General features: G+C 37.6%; 1 protein-coding gene across 3 annotated transcripts in view; it reads left to right on the top strand.

Annotated features, from left to right (window-relative positions):
• The window catches only part of ARHGEF7 (Rho guanine nucleotide exchange factor 7), a 254,497-nt gene that overhangs the window by 134,521 nt on the left and 98,930 nt on the right, over window positions 1-21,046 (top strand). For all 3 annotated transcript variants that reach the window (XM_037799666.1, XM_037799667.1, XM_037799668.1), the window contains exon 6: window positions 3,131-3,219. In XM_037799666.1, coding sequence (XP_037655594.1) covers window positions 3,131-3,219 — 89 coding nt within the window. The remainder of the gene's footprint in view (window positions 1-3,130; window positions 3,220-21,046) is intronic.

Genomic DNA, 21,046 nt, shown 5'->3' with positions numbered 1-21,046 from the left:
TTTTGAGTTTCCTCTTTATTTTTGGCACCTGAGGATTCCCTCTACCCCCTCCTTTTTTTCTTGTGTGTGTTTATGTTTAAATTTTGTTGTTTTCACATTTGTTTTTTTAGTTTATCGCAAGAAAAGGAAGACCTACTGCATCATTCTGTCTCTAGAAAAATAGTACTAAATTATCTTCTGACTATTTCCCCATACCTCAGAAAAAAATAATTTTATTTTTAGTTATCAGATGGGCAAAATGGCGTCTCGGTCTTTTAATTTGCTTTTAGGGTACTAGAAAGGTTGAATAGTTTTTGACATATTTCCTGGTTATGTGAATTATTCTTTGTTATGATTGGCCATAATTTTTCTTCAGTTATATTAACATTTTGGTGCAATTTTTTGGTTGAAGACATTTTTTCTGGTGCAGCAGGAACACCAAGGCTGCATAGGTGTTCCTGCTGTAAACCCAGGAAACACCTGTGCCACTGCTATCTCCAGTCTGTTTGTGATGTATTACCTCCTGACACTACTGTCTCTAGAGTATGTGATATGCATGAGATGAACAGTCTTCTAATTTCTTAAATTCCAAAGGTCAGTCTATTGAAAGATTACTGTAACATTTTGCATCAGGAATCTGACAGTATTCGCTATATAATATCTTAGCTCAAGGTCTTACAGTCAGTTGTAGAGTTTCTGTGTACCTACCTGTTATTAATGCTTCCTGATTCTCCTCTTCCAGAGATCTCTTGGCAAGGGATCTACTTCAAATGTTCAGTGAAAGTTATGCTTTCTTGCTATGGGGGATGTTGCAGCCTGCAGCACTCCCATGAGGCACAGCTCAGTGGAGGGAATCTGTGACCTTAGACCCCTCGTATTCAGAGGGAAGTATAAGATGTGTTGGGAAACATATTTGTGAAACCTCCCATCCAGTAATTTCCATTTTTAACAGCAGACAAAATTATGAACTCTCTTTTTCTAAGGGAGAAAAGATAGTTTGTTTGGACTTAACCATGATTTGTCTAGGTTTCTTCTTCCCATCCCTTTTATTTTTGCTTAACATTAGTACTCTGAAACCTTCTCTTTTGAATAAATATTTTCCTTTTGATTCTCATAGTAAATTAATTTTATTAACTTTGGTGTTTACTTATGAGTTGTCTTAAGTAAAATACAGTTGGCAAATGTATTTTAAAGTAATTTAAAGAGTATTCAAGGTTATTTCTATAAAGTTGATTTCACTTGCATGCAAGCTGCTGATGTGTGTCTTCCATAATGCTGTTTATGATTTTGAAGTTTGTAATATAGGCTTAAACAACCTACCCTTTACTGTTACTTTGCATCCTTTCCCCAAGTTGCAGCTTTTAAAGATGAAAACACATGATTTTTCTTATGGTGGTGACATTTCTTAATTTTCTTCTATAGTTAAATCCTCAGCTATAGGTAAGAGATTGGGAAGGAAAGTGTGTTAGAGAGAATAGATTGGTTCTCCTCCTTGTGTTTCTTATAGTTTAGAAGTAATTTATTTCCCATGAGGTTCTTCTATCTTTCCTGTAGGCAGAAAGAATTCTTTCAACTAGGAATAAAACCTTCTGTTTTATTCTTTATTTTCTACCATTTGGAGAAACTTTACAGCCAGTTATTGAAGGAAGGTATAGGTATATAACTACATAGGAAGAGGAGGATCCAGTGTTCAAGATGTTGAAGTTTGCTTTGGACATTTTGAGTTTCTCTCGCTGAGAGGATAATGAGATATTGACCAAGCAGTTGGAATTAGGGACTTGAAGTCTGGGAGCGTTGGCATTGAAGAGACTGTTTTTGGAAGTAGTACATGAAGTCCCTAGGCTGAGATTGCTAGTGGAGAAAGTGTAGAGAGGAAGACTGAAGAGAGATTCTTGACACGTATTTGCAAAGTGCCTGTCAGCTTCTTTCCGCTTAGCACACCAGAGGTACATGACACATTCCCTCTCAATAATAGTGATTCATTACAGCAGGAATTCTTGCCCAGGGTGGAGGGGTCAGGAGATGATGGAGATGGTAGTGGAACTGGTAGTAGCAGTGGTGGTAAGAGCTAATTCCCCTAGAAAGTGCTTATCAGCACTTATTAGGAAAGAATGTGGAAAAAGCCTCTCTCCTCCCTTCTTTCCACTAACCCACCAGCCCCAATTTGACATCCCTTCTCTGTATGTAGCCGTGGAGAGCTAATGAGACATATACACACACAAGAGAGCTGTTATTAGTTAGTACTTCTTCAGTACTTATTATGCTGAATAAATATTTGTTGAATAGATATTGAATGAAAGCAGTGCAGTATTTAAATATTTAGATCCTTGTGGTAGTCATTACTGCTTTAATTGTTGTGCCTAGTTTGAAAGTTCTTGGGGGTGGGCGGTGGGGGGTGTGTGTGCTTTATGAGTAGGAGTAGATGGCTTCTAGTGATCTGGTGCTTTCTTGACTGTATACAGAGCCATACATAATCTGCTTCCTTCTTTTGACCTCATTGCTTTATTTATCTACTGTAAGAATCCAGTTTTTTCCAGTAATTTGTACACTGTATTCATTCCGTGTGCCAAGCTGTTCGTGTTTTTGCTCCTGCTAGGGGTGCCTTCTCTTTCTGTCTGTCTGATGATTATCTCAAGCATTGAGCCAGATGCTGTTTTAGAAAGCCTTTTGCATTCTGAGTGATCTGAATTCCTATAATACAATCCAGAACTGTAGATCTTGGTATTTTAATATTGTTACATATATGCTAATAGTTTCTCTAATTCTATTTGAGTAATATTTTATATTTACTATGCTATTAAGCTATATGTGTAGTTAAACTGTTCTTTTGCTGATGATAGTGAAATATAATCTCTCTCAGACATTTTCAACCCTAAATTTGGGAGAATGGGGTGAGTGATAAACTTAGGAGTGATCTACCATCTCTCTTCACCTTAGTAATTTGAGAATGAGAAAGATGTGAGACTTTGTAATATCTCTCTTAGCTGCATAGAGGCCTTATTTTTGGCCTTACTTTTGGTTTATTGTTTCAGTTGAGGTTGCTGAATGAGTAGACTTGGGACATATGAGATGGCAGTGCATTTTGTCATGTTCTCCTGCATTGTTTGACCTCCAGTGTTTATCAGTAAAACTACATAAAATTTTCTTTCAGAAAAACCTGTTTCTCCCAAATCAGGAACACTGAAGAGCCCTCCCAAAGGATTTGATACAACTGCAATTAACAAAAGCTATTATAATGTGGTGAGTAATCTGAAAACATTTAAAAAAATAACTTTTGGTTTTTTAATGTCTTCAGAATTAAGCAAGGTAGAATATAGGTAAACTGCCTAGAATATGAAGAAGGAAATAAAATCACCCATTATTTGCCATGCAGAAATAACCACCTTTAATATTTGGGTATATTTTGTTCTCTGTATTTTCATAATATCTTTACATTTTTATTTTAATATATGTATGGAATTGTAGCCTGCTCTTGTTATATAATACAATATTGTGATTATTTCCCCATACCGTTACAAGGCTTCAATAATGAAATTTTTAAAGGTGCATAACATGATTTTAAAAATGTGTATGTATCAAATGCTGTTATGATAGGTATTTCAGTTTGCTAAAGCTGTCGAAATGCAGTATACCAGATGTGGGTTGGCTTTTTCAATGGGGATTTTATTAGGCCATGAAAATGTCCAAATTAAGATATCAAGAGGTAGATACCTTCTCTTAGGAAAGGCTGATGGTATCTAGGGTTCCTCTGTCACATGGGAAGGCACATGGCGACATCCGCTGGTCGTCCTTCTCTTGGGTTCTGGTTTCAAGATGGCTTTCTACAAAATATCTCTGGGCTTCTGTCTTTCTTAGCTTCTCTCAGCTCTCTCTAAAATGTCTCTGCCTTTTATCCTTTCATAGAGTACTCCAGCAAGGGGATTAAGACCCACCCTGAATGGGCAGCTTTGCATCCCCATGCAAACAACCTAATCAGAAGGTCCCACCCACAATAGGTCTGCCCCCACAAGATTAGATTAAAGAAACAGGCTTTTCTAGGGCACCTAATAGATTGAAACCAGCACAATAGCGAAATTAATATTTGGAGTAACTATTTGAAATAAATTATAAGTGTTTTAGTTCAATAGAGTTTCTAGTTTAACTTTTTTTTAAGTGAAATTTTATTGAGATATATTCAGACACCATACAATCCACCCAAAGTATACAAGTTTGGCTCCCAGTATTACTACATAGTTGTGCAATCTTCACCACAATCAATTTTAGAACATTTTCATTACTCAAAATAATAATAATATAAAATAAAAATATAGAAGAAAACCCAAAACATCCCATACCCCTAATCCCCCCCATCTGTTGATCCCTAGTATTTGTGTGGTACATTTGTTACTGTTGATGAAAGAATATTAAGATATAACTGTTAGTTATGTAGTCCGTAGTTTTGCAATAGGCATGTTTTTCCCATATATCCCTCTATTATTAATCCTTGTAATAGTGTCATACATTTGTTCTAGTTCGTGAAAGAATTTTTTTATATTTGTTTTACTAATCACAGTCATCATCAACCACAAGATTCACTGTGTTATACATTCCCATGTTTTCACCTCTAGCTTTCCTTCTGGTGAGAGACATGACTCTAAACTACCCCTTTCAACTACTTTCACTCCCAATTCAGCACTATTAATTATACTCACGGTGATGTGCTACTATCACTTCTATCTGTTTCCAAACATTGAAGTTCAACCTAATTAAACATTCTGCACATGTTTAACAACTGCTCCCAATTCTCTAGCCTCATTCTATCCCCTGGTTAACCTGTATTCTAGATTTTATGTCTATGAGTTTGCATATTATAATCAGTTTACATTAGTGAGATCATACAGTATTTGTCCTTTTGTATATGACTCATTTCACTCAACATAATGTGTTCAGGGTTCCTTCATGTTGTCACATGCTTCAGAGTTTTATTGCTTCCTACTGCTGAATAATATCCAGTGTATGTATATACCACATTTTATTTATCCAGTCATTGGTTGATGGACACTTGGGTTATTTCTATCTTTCGGCAATTATGAATAACGCTGCTGTGAACATTGCAGGGCAAGTGTCTGTTCACGCCCCTGCTTTCAGATCTTCCTGGTATATACTGAGGAGCGCGATTGCCGGATTGTAAGGACTTAGCTTTCTGAGTAACTGCCAAACTGTCTTCCATAGTAGCTGTACCATTTTACATTCCTACCATCAGTGACTAAGTATTCCTGTTTTTCCTTATTCTCTCCAATCCTTCAGTTTCCTGTTTATTTAATAGTGACCATTCCAGTAGGTGTGAAATGATACCTTGTTGTGGTTTTGATTTGCATTTCCCTAAAGCTAATGAAGATGAGCATCTTTTCATTTGCTTTTTATCATTTGTATTTTCTCTTTGGAAAAATGTCTATTCATATCTTTTGCCCATTTTTTTAATTGGGTTGTTTTCTTTTTATTGTTGAGTTATAGGATTTCTTTATATATTCTAGGTATCAAACCTTTATCAGATATGTGGTTTCCAAATATTTTCTTCCATTGAGTGAGCTACCTTTTTACTCTTCTGACAAAGTCCTTTGAAACATGGAGGTATTCAGTTTTGAGGCAGTCCCTTTTATCTATTTTTTCTTTCATTGCTTGTGCTTTGGGTATAAAGTTTAAGAAACTACCTCCTATCACTAGATCTTTTTTTTTTTTTTTTTTTATCATCATTTTATTGAGATATATTCACATACCACGCAGTCATACAAAGCAAATTGTACTTTCGATTGTTTACAGTACCATTACATAGTTGTACATTCATCACCTAAATCAATCCCTGACACCTTCATTAGCACACACACAAAAATAACAAGAATAATAATTAGAGTGAAAAAGAGCAATTGAAGTAAAAAAGAACACTGGGTGCCTTTGTCTGTTTGTTTCCTTCCCCTACTTTTCTACACATCCATCCATAAACTAGACAAAGTGGAGTTTGGTCCTTATGGCTTTCCCAATCCCATTGTCACCCCTCATAAGCTACATTTTTATACAACTGTCTTCGAGATTCATGGGTTCTGGGTTGTAGTTTAATAGTTTCAGGTATCCACCACCAGCTACCCCAATTCTTTAGAACCTAAAAAAGGTTGTCTAAAGTGTGCGTAAGAGTGCCCACCAGAGTGATCTCTCGGCTCGTTTTGGAATCTCTCTGCCACTGAAGCTTATTTCATTTCCTTTCACATCCCCCTTTTGGTCAAGAAGATGTTCTCCGTCCCACGATGCCGGGTCTACATTCCTCCCCGGGAGTCATATTCCACGTTGCCAGGGAGATTCACTTCCCTGGGTGTCTGATCCCACGTAGGGGGGAGGGCAGTGATTTCACCTTTCAAGTTGGCTTAGCCAGAGAGAGAGGGCCACATCTGAGCAACAAAGAGGCATTCAGGAGGAGACTCTTAGGCACAAATACAGGGAGGCCTAGCCTCTCCTTTGCAGCAACCGTCTTCCCAAGGGTAAAACTTATGGTAGAGGGCTCAACCCATCAAACCACCAGTCCCCTATGTCTGTGGTCATGTTAGCAACCATGGAGGTGGGGTAGGCGAATACCCCTGCATTCTCCACAGGCTCCTCAAGGGGGCACTACATCTTTTTTTTTTTTTTCCTTGTTTGTCTTTTTTCTTTTTTTTTTTTTTAACTTTCCCTTCTTTTTTAAATCAACTGTATGAAAAAAAAAGTTAAAAAGAAAACAAACATACAATAAAAGAACATTTCAAAGAGACCATAACAAGGGAGTAAGAAAAAGACAACTAACCTAAGATAACTGCTTAACTTCCAACATGTTCCTACTTTACCCCAAGAAAGTTACGTAATATAGCAACATTTCAGTGAACTTGTTCCTACTACATCCATCAGAAATTAACAGACCATAGTCATTTCTGGGCATCCCCAGAACGTTAAATAGCTTATCTGTTCTTCTTGGATTATTGTTCCCCCTTCCTTAATTGCTCTCTACTGCTAGTTCCCCTACATTCTACATTATAAACCATTTGTTTTACATTTTTCAAAGTTCACATTAGTGGTAGCATATAATATTTCTCTTTTTGTGCCTGGCTTATTTCGCTCAGCATTATGTCTTCAAGGTTCATCCATGTTGTCATATGTTTCACCAGATCGTTCCTTCTTACTACCGCGTAGTATTCCATCGTGTGTATATACCACATTTTATTTATCCACTCATCTGTTGAAGGACATTTGGGTTGTTTCCATCTCTTGGCAATTGTGAATAATGCTGCTATGAACATTGGCGTGCAGGTATCTGTTCGTGTCACTGCTTTCCGATCTTCCAGGCATATACCGAGAAGTGCAATCGCTGGATCGAATGGTAGCTCTATATCTAGTTTTCTAAGGAACCGCCAGACTGACTTCCAGAGTGGCTGAACCATTATACAATCCCACCAACAATGAATAAGAGTTCCAATTTCTCCACATCCCCTCCAGCATTTGTAGTTTCCTGTTTGTTTAATGGCAGCCATTCTAACCGGTGTTAGATGGTATCTCATTGTGGTCTTAATTTGCATCTCTCTAATAGCTAGTGAAGCTGAACATTTTTTCATGTGTTTCTTGGCCATTTGTATTTCCTCTTCAGAGAACTGTCTTTTCATATCTTTTGCCCATTTTATAATTGGGCTGTCTGTACTATTGTCATTGAGTTGTAGGATTTCTTTGTATATGCAAGATATCAGTCTTTTGTCAGATACATGGTTTCCAAAAATTTTTTCCCATTGAGTTGGCTGCCTCTTTACCTTTTTGAGAAATTCCTTTGAGGTGCAGAAACTTCTAAGCTTGAGGAGTTCCCATTTATCTATTTTCTCTTTTGTTGCTTGTGCTTTGGGTGTAAAGTCTAGGAAGTGGCCTCCTAATACAAGGTCTTGAAGATGTTTTCCTACATTATCTTCTAGGAGTTTTATGGTACTTTCTTTTATATTGAGATCTTTGGTCCATTTTGAGTTAATTTTTGTGTAGGGGGTGAGGTAGGGGTCCTCTTTCATTCTTTTGGATATGGATATCCAACTCTCCCAGCCCCATTTGTTGAAAAGACCATTATGGCTCAGTTCGGTGACTTTGGGGGCCTTATCAAAGATCAGTCGGCCATAGATCTGAGGGTCTATCTCTGAATTCTCAATTCGATTCCATTGATCTATATGTCTATCTTTGTGCCAGTACCATGCTGTTTTGGCAACTGTGGCTTTATAATAAGCTTCAAAGTCAGGGAGTGTAAGTCCTCCCACTTCGTTTTTCTTTTTTAGAGTGTCTTTAGCAATTCGAGGCATCTTCCCTTTCCAAATAAATTTGATAACTAGCTTTTCCAAGTCTGCAAAGTAGGTTGTTGGAATTTTGATTGGGATTGCATTGAATCTGTAGATGAGTTTGGGTAGAATTGACATCTTAATGACATTTAGCCTTCCTATCCATGAACATGGAATATTTTTCCATCTTTTAAGGTCCCCTTCTATTTCTTTTAGTAGAGTTATGTAGTTTTCTTTGTATAGGTCTTTTACATCTTTGGTTAAGTTGATTCCTAGGTACTTGATTTTTTTAGTTGCTATTGAAAATGGTATCTTTTTCTTGAGTGTCTCTTCAGTTTGTTCATTTCTAGCATATAGAAACATTACTGACTTATGTGCATTAATCTTGTATCCCGCTACTTTGCTAAATTTGTTTATTAGCTCTAGTAGGTGTATCGTTGATTTCTCAGGGTTTTCTAGATATAAGATCATATCATCTGCAAACAATGAGAGTTTTACTTCTTCTTTTCCAATTTGGATGCCTTTTATTTCTTTGTCTTGCCGGATTGCCCTGGCTAGCACTTCCAGCACAATGTTGAATAACAGTGGTGACAGCGGGCATCCTTGTCTTGTTCCTGATCTTAGAGGGAAGGCTTTCAGTCTCTCACCATTGAGTACTATGCTGGCTGTGGGTTTTTCATATATGCTCTTTATCATGTTGAGGAAGTTTCCTTCAATTCCTACCTTCTGAAGTGTTTTTATCAAAAAGGGATGTTGGATTTTGTCAAATGCTTTTTCAGCATCTATTGAGATGATCAATTGATTTTTCCCTTTCGAGTTTTTAATGTGTTGTAATACATTGATTGTTTTTCTTATGTTGAACCATCCTTGCATGCCTGGAATGAACCCCACTTGGTCATGGTGTATGATTTTTTTAATGTGTCTTTGGATTCGATTTGCAAGTATTTTGTTGAGGATTTTTGTATCTATATTCATTAGGGAGATTGGCCGGTAGTTTTCCTTTTTTGTAGCATCTTTGCCTGGTTTTGGTATTAGATTGATGTTAGCTTCATAAAATGAGTTAGGTAGTGTTCCATTTCTTTCAATGTTTTGAAGGAGTTTAAGATTGGTGTCAGTTCTTTCTGGAAAGTTTGGTAGAATTTCCCTGTGAAGCCATCTGGCCCTGGGCATTTATTTGTGGGAAGATTTTTGATGACTGATTGGATCTCTTTGCTTGTGATGGGTTGGTTGAGGTCTTCTGTTTCTTCTCTGGTCAGTCTAGGTTGTTCATATGTTTCCAGGAAATTGTCCATTTCTTCTACATTATCCAGTTTGTTGCCATACAGTTGTTCATAATATCCTCTTATAATTTTTTTAATTTCTTCAGGATCTGCAGTTATGTCACCTTTTTCATTCATTATTTTGTTTATATGGGTCTTCTCTCTTTTTGATTTTGTCAGTCTAGCTAGGGGCTTGTCAATCTTGTTGATCTTCTCAAGGAACCAACTTTTGGTGATATTTATCGTCTCTATTGTTTTTTTGCTCTCTATGTCTTTTATTTCTGCTTTAATCCTTGTTATTTCTTTTCTTGTACTTGGTTTAGGATTGGTTTGCTGTTCATTTTCTAGCTTCTTCAGTTGATCCATTAGTTCTTTGATTTTGGCTCTTTCTTCCTTTTTAATATATGCGTTTAGTGCTATAAATTTCCCCCTTAGCACTGCTTTTGCTGCATCCCATAGGTTTTGGTATGTTGTGTTCTCATTTTCATTCGTCTCTCTATATTTAGCAATTTCTCTTGCTATTTCTTCTTTAACCCACTGATTGTTTAGGAGTGTGTTGTTTAACCTCCAGGTATTTGTGAATTTTCTAAGTCTCTGATGGTTATTGACTTCTAATTGTATTCCATTGTGGTCAGAGAATGTGCTTTGAATAATTTCAATCTTTTTAAATTTATTGAGGCTTGTTTTATGTCCCAGCATATGATCTATTCTGGAGAAAGTTCCGTGAGCACTAGAAAAGTATGTGTATCCTGGTGATTTGGGATGTAATGTCCTGTAGATGTCTGTTAAATCTAATTCATTTATCAGATTGTTTAGGTTTTCAATTTCCTTATTGGTCTTCTGTCTGGTTGATCTATCTATAGGAGAGAGTGATGTGTTGAAGTCTCCCACAATTATTGTGGAAACATCAATTGCTTCCTTTAGTTTTGCCAGTGTTTCTCTCATGTATTTTTTGGCACCTTGATTGGGTGCATAGACATTTACGATTGTTATTTCTTCTTGCTGAATTGCCCCTTTTATTAGTATGTAGTGGCCTTCTTTGTCTCTCAAAACATCCCTGCATTTGAAGTCTATTTTATCTGAGATTAATATTGCTACACCTGCTTTCTTTTGGCTGTAGCTTGCATGAAATATTTTTTTCCATCCTTTCACTTTCAATTTCTTTGTGTCCCTGTGTCTAAGATGAGTCTCTTGTATGCAACATATTGATGGTTCATTTTTTTTTGATCCATTCTGCGAATCTATATCTTTTAATTGGGGAGTTTAATCCATTTACATTCAACGTTAAAACCGTGAAGGCATTTCTTGAATCGGCCATCTTATCCTTTGGTTTATGTTTGCCATATTTTTCCCTCTCTCTATTAATATCCTTTATTGTACCCATACCGAATCTCTTTAGTACTGAACCTTTCTCCAAGTCTCTCTGTCTTGTCTTTGTTTGTCTGTAGGGCTCCCTTTAGTATCTCCAGTAGGGCAGGTCTCTTGTTAGCAAATTCTCTCAGCATTTCTTTGTCTGTGAAAAATTTAAGCTCTCCCTCAAATTTGAAGGAGAGCTTTGCTGGATAAAGTATTCTTGGCTGGAAATTCCTCTCACTCAGAATTTTAAATATATCGTGCCACTGCCTTCTTGCCTCCATGGTGGCTGCTGAGTAGTCACTACTTAGTCTTATGCTGTTTCCTTTGTATGTGGTGAATTGCTTTTCTCTTGCTGCTTTCAGAACTTGCTCCTTCTCTTCTATGTTTGACAGTGTGATCAGTATATGTCTCGGAGTGGGTTTTTTTGGATTTATTCTATTTGGAGTTTGCTGAGCATTTATGATTTGTGTATTTATGTTGTTTAGAAGATTTGGGAAGTTTTCCCCAACAATTTCTTTGAATACTCTTCCTAGACCTTTACCCTTTTCTTCCCCTTCTGGGACACCAATGAGTCTTATATTCGGACGTTTCATATTATCTATCATATCCCTGAGGTCCATTTCGAGTTTTTCAATTTTTTTCCCCATTCTTTCTTTTATGCTTTCATTTTCCATTCTGTCATCTTCCAGGTCACTGATTCGTTGTTCAACTTCCTCTAGTCTTGTAGTATGAGTGTCCAGAATCTTTTTAATTTGGTCAACAGTTTCTTTAATTTCCATAAGATCATCCATTTTTTTATTTAGTCTTGCAATGTCTTCTTTATGCTCTTCTAGGGTCTTCTTGATTTCCTTCGTATCCCGTACTATGGTCTCATTGTTCATCTTTAGTTCTTTGAGTAGCTGCTCTAGGTGCTGTGTCTCTTCTGGTCTTTTGATTTGGGTGCTTGGGCTTGGGTTATCCATATCGTCTGGTTTTTTCATATGCTTTATAATTTTCTGTTGTTTTTGGCCTCGTGGCATTTGCTGAACTTGATAGGGTTCTTTTAGGGTTTGTAGACCTATTGAAGTCCTTATCTGTAATTTATTAGATCTACAGCTTCGTGGAGTACACTTTCTCTAACTAACCAGCAGGTGGCGTCCACGAGCCACCTGTTCTCCACAAGCCAGTTCTCCCCTGCTTAGCCTTTTTGGTGAGTGGGGGAGTGAGTCTTGTGGGGCCCAATTGGTGTACCAAGCTTGCGTGTGTAGTTGGTGTTGCCTGCCCTGTGTGTGGGGCGTGTTTCTGGGCAGTCAGGGAGGGGGGGTGGCCCTAACAATCAAATCTCCCTGATGATCCTAGAGTTTTAAAGCTGCTGCGATAGTCTAATCCTTCAGTTCAGTCCTGCCACAGTTTGTCTCTGCCACTGACCCACAAGTCTTTGGTATTGGCGTATGGCTCCTGAGACTTGCAAGTGGGCCCCTCTTCCAGGCTGTGCACCCCGGGTCCTCTGTTGAGGGATGACTGTGCTATGTCACAGGTGAGTGCCGTCCCCCCAGGGCAGTTCTGGGCTGCTGGGCTGTGTAGGGAGGCTCCCAGTCTGCTCAAATGATGGCTCAATGGGGCTTTGTTAATTCACACTGCTCCACCTTCCCAGCTCTGGGACATTCAGCTGAGGTTGCAGGGAAGGCTAATGTCCACGCCCAGTTTTGTGGTGTGTGCCTGTTATTTGAAGCACTTCCGTCACACTGGGTTGTCTGGGGCAGCTCTGGGCTATGGGGCTGGCGATGGGCAGGAGTGTTTCCTGTCCACCAGGATGGTGGCTGTGAGCGGACACCCCCCTTTTCTTGGGAAGTTGTGTTGTTTAGTGAATTTTCTCAGCCACTGGATTATTGCCTTTTGTCTCAGAGCTCTCTTAGTTCTGCTCTTGACTTGACGTGCCCAAATTGCAATTCTTTGAAGCTTTCTGTATTGGGCTTCTTAGAGTAATTGTTTTAGAAAAAGAAAAAAGGATTTAAAAAAAAAAAACGGCCCTCCTCAGAGATCTAATGGGTTATTGAAATGCTAATAGACAAAGCAACCAGGGCCATTAAGGAAAGGTCCACAGGGCAGAGAGATCAGCTTTGCTTCGGGATTTGCATATGTACCTCAAGGCCTGAGCTCCGCCCTTCCCCTTTCTGTGTTCACCAGAACTCCAAAAATCCTCTGCCTTTATTTTGGAGTTTTTCGTGTTGTTTTTTTTCTATGCCTGTCTCCTCTCTGCTGGGCTGGCTGCTCTCAGAGTCTCTGGTGTCTGGTCTCAGTCTATCTATGGTTGGAGTTTGAATCAGTAGAATGAGTTTCCGATAAGAGCAGCCACTGCAGTTCTCCCTTCTCCTTCCCGGAGCTGACAGCCCCTCCTCCCCCGGGACTGAGCCTGGCAGGGAGGGGCGCGGGTCCCCTTGCCGCAAAAACTTACAGATTTCGCTGATCTCAGCAGTTCCACGTTTTCATGAGTGTTGTATGAAGTATGCCCAAAGACAGATTGCTCTGTGGTGTCCAGTCCACGCAGTTCCTGGCTTTTTACCTACTTTCCTGGAGGAGTAACTAAAACTTACAGCTCACCAGTCTGCCATCTTGCCCCGCCTCCCCTATCACTAGATCTTGAAGATGCTTCCCTATATTTTCTTCTAGGAGTTTTATGGTACTAGATGTTATATTTAGGTCTTTGATCCATTTGTAGTTAATTTTTGTATAGGGTATGAGATAGGGGTCCTATTTAGTTCCTTTGGATATGGATATACATTTCTCGCAACAGTATTTATTGAAGGGACAGTACTGTCCCCTCTGAGTGGATTTGGGAGCCTTGTCAAAAATTAATTGACCATAGATCTGAAGGTCTATTTCTGAGCTCTCAACGTAGAGAGAATTGATTAGGTTTAATTGATTCCATTGATTAGTATGTCTGTCTTTATGCCAGTACCATGCTGTTTTGACCACTATGGCTTTTTAATATGCTTTGAAGTCAGTAAATGTGAGTCCTCCCACTTCATTTTTCTTTTTCAGGTTGGCTTTGGCTGTTTGAGACCCCTTGCCCTTCCAAATAAATTTGATAATTATCTTTTCCATTTTTGCAAAGTAGGCTGTTGGAATTTTGATAGGTATTGCATTGAATCTGCAGTTGGGTAAAATTGACTTCTTAACAACATTTAGCCTCCCAATCCATGAACTCAGGATGTTTTTTCTATTTATTTAGGTCTTCTTTGATTTCTTTTAGAAACATTTTGTACTTTTCTGTGTACGAGTCCTCTATAAACTTGGTTAAGTTTATTCCTAGATATTTAATTCTTTTACTTGCTATTGTAAATGGAATTTTTTTTCTTGATTCCCTCCTTGGATAGCTCATTGCTAGTGTATAGAAATCCTACTAACTTTTATGTGTTGATCTTGTATCCCACCACTTTCCTGAACTCATTTATTAGCTTAAGTAGCTTTGTCTTAGTTTTTTCGAGATTTTCTAAATGTAGGATCATGTTGCCTGCAAATAGTGTAAGTTTTACTTCTTGCTTTCCTATTTAGATGCCTTTTATTTCTTTTTGTTGTTGTTGTCTTGTTCTTATTTTCATTTGTCTTGAGATATTTACTGATTTTCCTTGCAATTTCTTCCTTGACCCATTGATTATTTAACAGTTATGTTATTTAATCTCCATATATAACTGAAATATCTGTTTCTCCAGTTTTTATTGATTTCCAGCTTCATTCCCTTATGATCAGAGAAAGTGCTTTGTATAATTTCAGTCTTTTTAAATTTATTAAGGCCTGTTTTGTGCCCTAATATATGGTGTATCCTGGAGAATGTTCCATGAGCACGAGAAGAATGTATATTTACATCCTTGGTTACTTTATTCGTAGATATTTGATTCCATCGGTTGCTATTGTAAATGGAATTTTTCTCTTGATTTCTTCCTCAGATTGCTCATTACTAGTGTATAGAAACACTACATTATGTCATATGCAAATAGAGAAAGTTTTATTTCTTCCTTTCCAATTTGAATGCCTTTTCTTTCTTTTTTGCCTAATTGCTCTAACTAGAACTTCTAGTACAATGTTGAATAACAGTGGTGACAGTGGGCATCCTCTTGTTCCTTTTCTTAGAGGGAAGGCTTTCATTCTTTCACCATTGAGTATAGTGTTACCTGTGAGTCTTTCATATATGTGCTTTATCATGTTGAAGAAGTTTCCTTCTATTCCTATCTTTCTAAGTATTTTTATCAGGAAAGGATGCTGGATTTTGTCACATGCCTTTTTTACATCATTGTCATGTAGATTTTCCCCTTCAATTTGGTAATGTAGTGTATTATAATAACTGATTTTCTTGTGTTGAACCACCCTTGCATACCTGGGGTAAATTCCAGTTGATCATGATGTATAATTTTTTTAAGGTGCTGTTGAATTTGATATGCATGTATTTTTGGGGGTGATTTTTGCATCTATATTCATAATTCTTATTTGGTATGTAATTATTTTTTCTGGTCGTATATTTATTTGACTTTGGTATTTGGGTAATGTTAGTCTGTTAGAATGAGTTAGGCAATGTTCCTTCCTCTTAGTTTTCTTGGATGCATTTTAGCAGAATTGGTATTAATTTTTCTTGGCGTGACTAATAGAATTCACCTGTGAAGCCATCTGGTCCTGGGCTTTTCTTCTTTGGGAGGTATTTGATGACTACTTTGATCTCTTTACTTGTAATTGGTCTGCTGAGGTCTTCTATTTCTTCTAGAGTCAGTTTAGGTTGTTTGTGTGTTTCTAGGAATTTGTACATCTAAGTTGTCCAATTTGTTGGCATATAGTTTTCATAGTATCCTTTTATGATCCTTTTTATTTCTGTGGGATCTGTAGTAATGCCCCCCCATTTCTGATTTTATTTATTGCATCTTCTCTCTTTTATTCTTTGTCATTCTAGCCAGAGGTTTGTCACTTTTCTTGATCTTTTGAAAGAACCTACTTTTGGTTCTGTCAATTCTCTCTTTTTATTCTCAATTTCATTTATTAATGCTCTAATGTTTGTTATTTCTTTCCTTCTACTTGCTTTGGGATTAGTTTGCTGATCTTTTTCTAGTTCCTCCAGGTAGGCAATTAGGTCTTTGATTTTAGCTCTCTTTTTTTTTTAATGTTAAGTGTTTAGGGCTGTGCATTTCCTTATCAGCACTGCCTTCACTGCATCCCATAGATTTTGTATGTTGTATTTTCATTTTCATTTGTCTGAAGATACTTAACTGATTTCCCCTGTAGTTTTTTCTTTGATCCACTGATTATTTAACTGTGTGTTATTTAACTTCCATATATTTGTGAGTTCTCCAGTTCTCTGCCTGTTACTGATTTCCATTTTCATTCCATTGTGGTCGAAGGAATTTGTTTATATAATTTCAATTTATTGAGACTTCTTTTGTGACCTAACATATGGAGATCCTGGAGAATGATCCCTGTGCACTTAAAAGAATCCATGTACACTTAAAAAATGTATAGCCTGCTGTTTTGGGGTGCAATATTCTGTATGTGTCTGTTAGGTCTAGTTCATTTATCACAGTACTCAAGTCTCTGTTTCCTCCTTGATTTCCTGTTTAGATGTTTTATCTCTTGATGAGAATGGTGTATTGAAGTCTCAACCTGTTATTGTAGAAGCATCTATTACTCCCATCATTTTTCCAGTGTTTGTCTTGTTTATTTTGGGGCACTATGGGTAGCTGCATAAATATTCATGACTCTTATTTGTTTTTGGTGGATTGACTCTTTTATTAAAATATATTGCTCTTCTTTGTCTCTTATAACATCTTTTGACTTAAAATCTGTTTTGTTTGATACCTGTATAGTTACCCCAGCTTATTATTTGCATTCAACATTGTTTTCCATCCTTTTACTTTCTACCAACTTGTGACCTTTGTTCTAAGGTGACTCTCTTGTAAGCAACATATAGTTGGATCATGCTTTTTTATCCATTCTACCAATCTGTTTCTTTTGATTAGGGAGTTGAATTCTTAACATCAGTGTTATTACTGACAAGGCAGTACTTCAGCCATTTTGGGTTGGTTTTTATATGTCTTATATGTCTTACCACTTTTCATTTATCACAGTCTGCTTTTCTTGTATAGTTGATCTTTTGTGATGTATATGACTGACCTCTTTCTGATTTCTGTTTCTGTATATATTTTTTATGCAATTTTATTGGGATATTTTGACATACCAGATAATCAAAGTGTACAGTCATGGTTCACGGTATGATCATATAGTTGTGCATTCATCACCACAGTCAATTTTTAACATTTTCATTACTTCCCAAAAAAAAAGATTGAAATAAGAATACCCAAAACATCCCATACCCTTTAAATCCCCCCATATTATGTTTTTTTAATCTTTATTTTCTTACTCATTTGTCTATACACTGGATAAAGGTAGTGTCAGACACTAGGTTTTCACAATTACATAGTCACACCATAAACTATGGTTATATAATCATCTTCAAGAATCAAGTCTATTGGATTGCAATTCAACCATTTCAGGTATTTCCTTCTAGCTGTTCTAATACACTAAAAACTAAAAAGGGCTATCTGTATAATGCATAAGAATCACCTCCAGAATGACATCTTGACTCCATTTGAAATCTCTCAGCCACTGAAACTTTGTTTCGTTTGTCTTCCACCTTTTGGCCCAAGAAGGCTTTCTAAACCCATGATGCCAGGGCCAGGCTCATCCCTGGGAGTCATGTACCCCCCAGGTTGCCAGGGAGATTTACACCCCTGGGAGTCATGTCCCACATAGGAGGAAGGGCAGTGAGTTTACCTGCAGAGTTGGCTTAGAGAGAGAGGCCACATCTGAGCAACAAAGCAGGCAAAGGCAACTGTGGGGGTGGGCCAATCCAAATTCTTTAGGGCAAGCCCCAAGCAGGGAAATCCAATGGAGGTTTTTGATGAATTCTCCTGAAGAATCTGACTGACTAAATTAGGTGGAAATTCTCTGTTCTCCTCCCGATTTTTAAAGCTGTGTTTGTCTAATACTGTACTCGCCATGTTACTGCAACCCTTAAGTCTTTTCCAGAGTTCTGAGGAAGATAGCTCTGCTAATTTTTTTAAAATTCAGTTTTATTGAGATAAATTCACATACCATACAATCATCCATGGTGTACAATCAAGTGTTCATAGTACCATCATATGCATTCATCACCCCTGTCTATTTTTGAACATTTTCCTTACACCAGAAAGAATCAGAATAAGAATAAAAAATAAAAATAAAAAAGAACAACCAAATCACACCACCACCCCCCTCCCACCCTGTTTTTCATTTAGATTTTGTTCCCGTATTTCTACTCATCTATTCCTACACTGGATAAAGGGAATGCGATCCACAAGGTTTTCACAATTATTCTGTCACCCCTTGTAAGCTACATTGATTTACAGTCATCTTCAAGAGTCAAGGCTACTGGGTTGGAGTTTGATAGTTTCAGGTATTTACTTCTAGCTATTCCAATATATTAAAGCCTAAAAAGTGTTATCTATATAGTGTGTAAGAATGTCGACCAGAGTGACCCCTTGACTCCATTTGAAATCTCTCAGCCACTGAAGCTTTATTTTGTTTCATTTCGCATCCCCCTTTTGGTCAAGAAGATGTTCTCAGTCCCATGATGTCGGGTCCAGATTCATCACCGGGAGTCATATCCTGCGTTGCCAGAGAGATTTACACCTCTGGGAGTCAGGTCCCACGTAGGGGCGAGGGCAGCGAGATCACCGGCCAGGGTGACTTAGTTAGAGAGAAAGGGCCACATCTGTAGCTCTGCTAATTTTTGCTAATTGTTCAGAGATTCTGTGGGGAAATGGCACCCTAGAACATCTTATGTTGCCATGTTCATCTTCTGGATCCTATAATAGTTGCTTTAAAGCCTTTATGTACAACATCTGGGCCCCCTCAGAGACAGTTCCCTTTGATAACTGTTCTCTTCCTCCTCTGGGTGCTTGTTGCTATTGCTGTTTTTTGCTTTTTGTTTGTTTAGTGACTTTTCTGGGCTGTTTCTGTAGTTTGTCTCCCCCATAGCATGTGGCTATTGTTGCTGCTCAGTTTTAAAATTTTTTAAGTTCTTGTTTTTATTTTTAAACCTGACTTCCTAGGAATCTCACCCAAGGCAGCATAGTTCTGTATTCAGCCAAAGATTGATCAAAGATTGTGCTTAAATGCCTCTGTTTTAGGTTGCTGGGCTTCTTTAAGTAGATTCTATGAAATTGGTTTGGTTAAACAATGGAAATTTATTAGCTTACAGTTTGAGGCTGAGAAAATATCCAAATCAAGGTATCATCAAGGCAATGTTTTCTTCCCAAAGATTGACTGCCTGCCATCCTTGACTCCTCTGTCACATGGCAAAGCATGTGGCAGCGTCTGCTGGTCTCTCCCTTGTCTTCCAGGTTTCATTGCTTTCAACTCTTGCTTCTGTGGCTTTTTCTTTGTCTGAATTTCATTCTATTATAAGGGCCTCCAGTACTAGGTTTAAGACCCATCCTGAACTACCTGGGTCACACATCAACGGAAGTAGTCTCATCAAAAGGTTCTACTTACAATTGGTTAACACCCATAAGAATGGATTCAGTTTAAGCACATGGTTTTTTCTGGGATACAGACAGATTCAAACCACCATGGCATTCAACTGATTAAGACTTCTGCTCCTTGCCAACAGGTGTTTGTGTTTGGGAAATACATTTAAAGAAGTGGAGGGCTTTTTAAATTGTAAAAGAGGTGGAGAAAAGTCATAAAGGGAAAGATTAAGCAATTAAACTGTATAAAAGTTTAATATATTCTTTTCCTTCTAACAATGTAAACCAAATTAAAAGTTAATTGGGACATTATTATTTGCAACAAGTACAGTAATTCAGGCTTAATGTCTAAATTGTTTAGACAAATGCATAAAGATCAATAGATAAATGGGATAGGATGGAAATAATTTATTAAATTGGTAAGTCCTAATGGCTCTGAAATAAAAGTTAAAATTACCATAAAAATGAGAAAGTAATAAATATTTTAATTCAATTTTATTCAGATATATTCACATACGATACAGTTGTTCAAAGTGCCATCATATAGCATACATTCCTCACCACAATCAATTTTTGAACATTTTCATTACCACACACAAGAAGGAGTAAGAATTAAAGTTAAAGTAAAAAAGAACACCCAAAACATCCCACATCATTTTTCTATTCATCTATCTATACACTGTATAAAGGCAGTGGGAGCCACAGAGTTTTCACAGTCATACAGTGTAAGCTATATAGTTATACAGTCATCCTCAACAATGAAGGCTACTGGGTTACACTTCAACGGTTTCAGGTATTTCCCTCCAGCTATTCCAATACACTAAAATCTACAAAGGGATATCTGTATAATGCCTAAGAATAACCTCCAGAATGATCTCTTAACTCTGTTTGAGCTCTCTCAGCCACTGAAACTTTATTTTGTTTCATTTCTTTTCCCCCTTTTGGTCCAAGAAGGCTTTCTCAATCCCATGATGCCAGGGCCAAGCTCATCCCTGTGAATCATATCCCACATTGCCAGGGAGATTTACACCCCTGGGAGTCATGTCCCACTTAAGGGGGAGGGCAGTGAGTTTACCTGCAGAGTTGGCTTAGAGAGGCCACATCTGAGCAACAAAAGTTGTTCTCTGAGGGTGACTCTTAGGCACCATTTTAAGTAGGCTTAACCTCTCCTTTGCAGCAACAAACTTCATAACGGCAAGCCCCAAACTCAAGGGTTCAGCCTTCCAAATTGGTAGTCCCCAATGCTTGTTAGAATGTCATTAATTCCCCAGGTGGGGAAATTTAATATTTCCACATTTTCCCCCAGTCCCTCAAGGGGGCTTTGCAAATACATTTTTATTCTCTGCCCAAATTACTCTGGCTTCACACCAACCTGTGCAAACCAACCAGATTTTACTCCCTATTCAACGTTTCATGTCATTATGTTGTTTGAATAAACTGACCATGCGAGTTAAATCATATAGTGTGTTACAAACAGTATAGATTTTGCACCTAACAAACATCTCTTCCTTTGGTCTCACACAGAAGTTGAAGTTTTTAAAAACACCGTCAATATCATCCTTTACCCTTTGGTCTGATTTACCTTAGTCCTAACCAGGTCCATTTCATTCATATCTCTAAT

This window comes from Choloepus didactylus, chromosome 12, assembly GCF_015220235.1.
Source record: "Choloepus didactylus isolate mChoDid1 chromosome 12, mChoDid1.pri, whole genome shotgun sequence".
Taxonomy (NCBI): Eukaryota; Metazoa; Chordata; class Mammalia; order Pilosa; family Megalonychidae; genus Choloepus; species Choloepus didactylus.
Note: the sequence above shows the minus strand (reverse complement) of the source record. Positions and strands in the feature narration are given on the sequence as shown.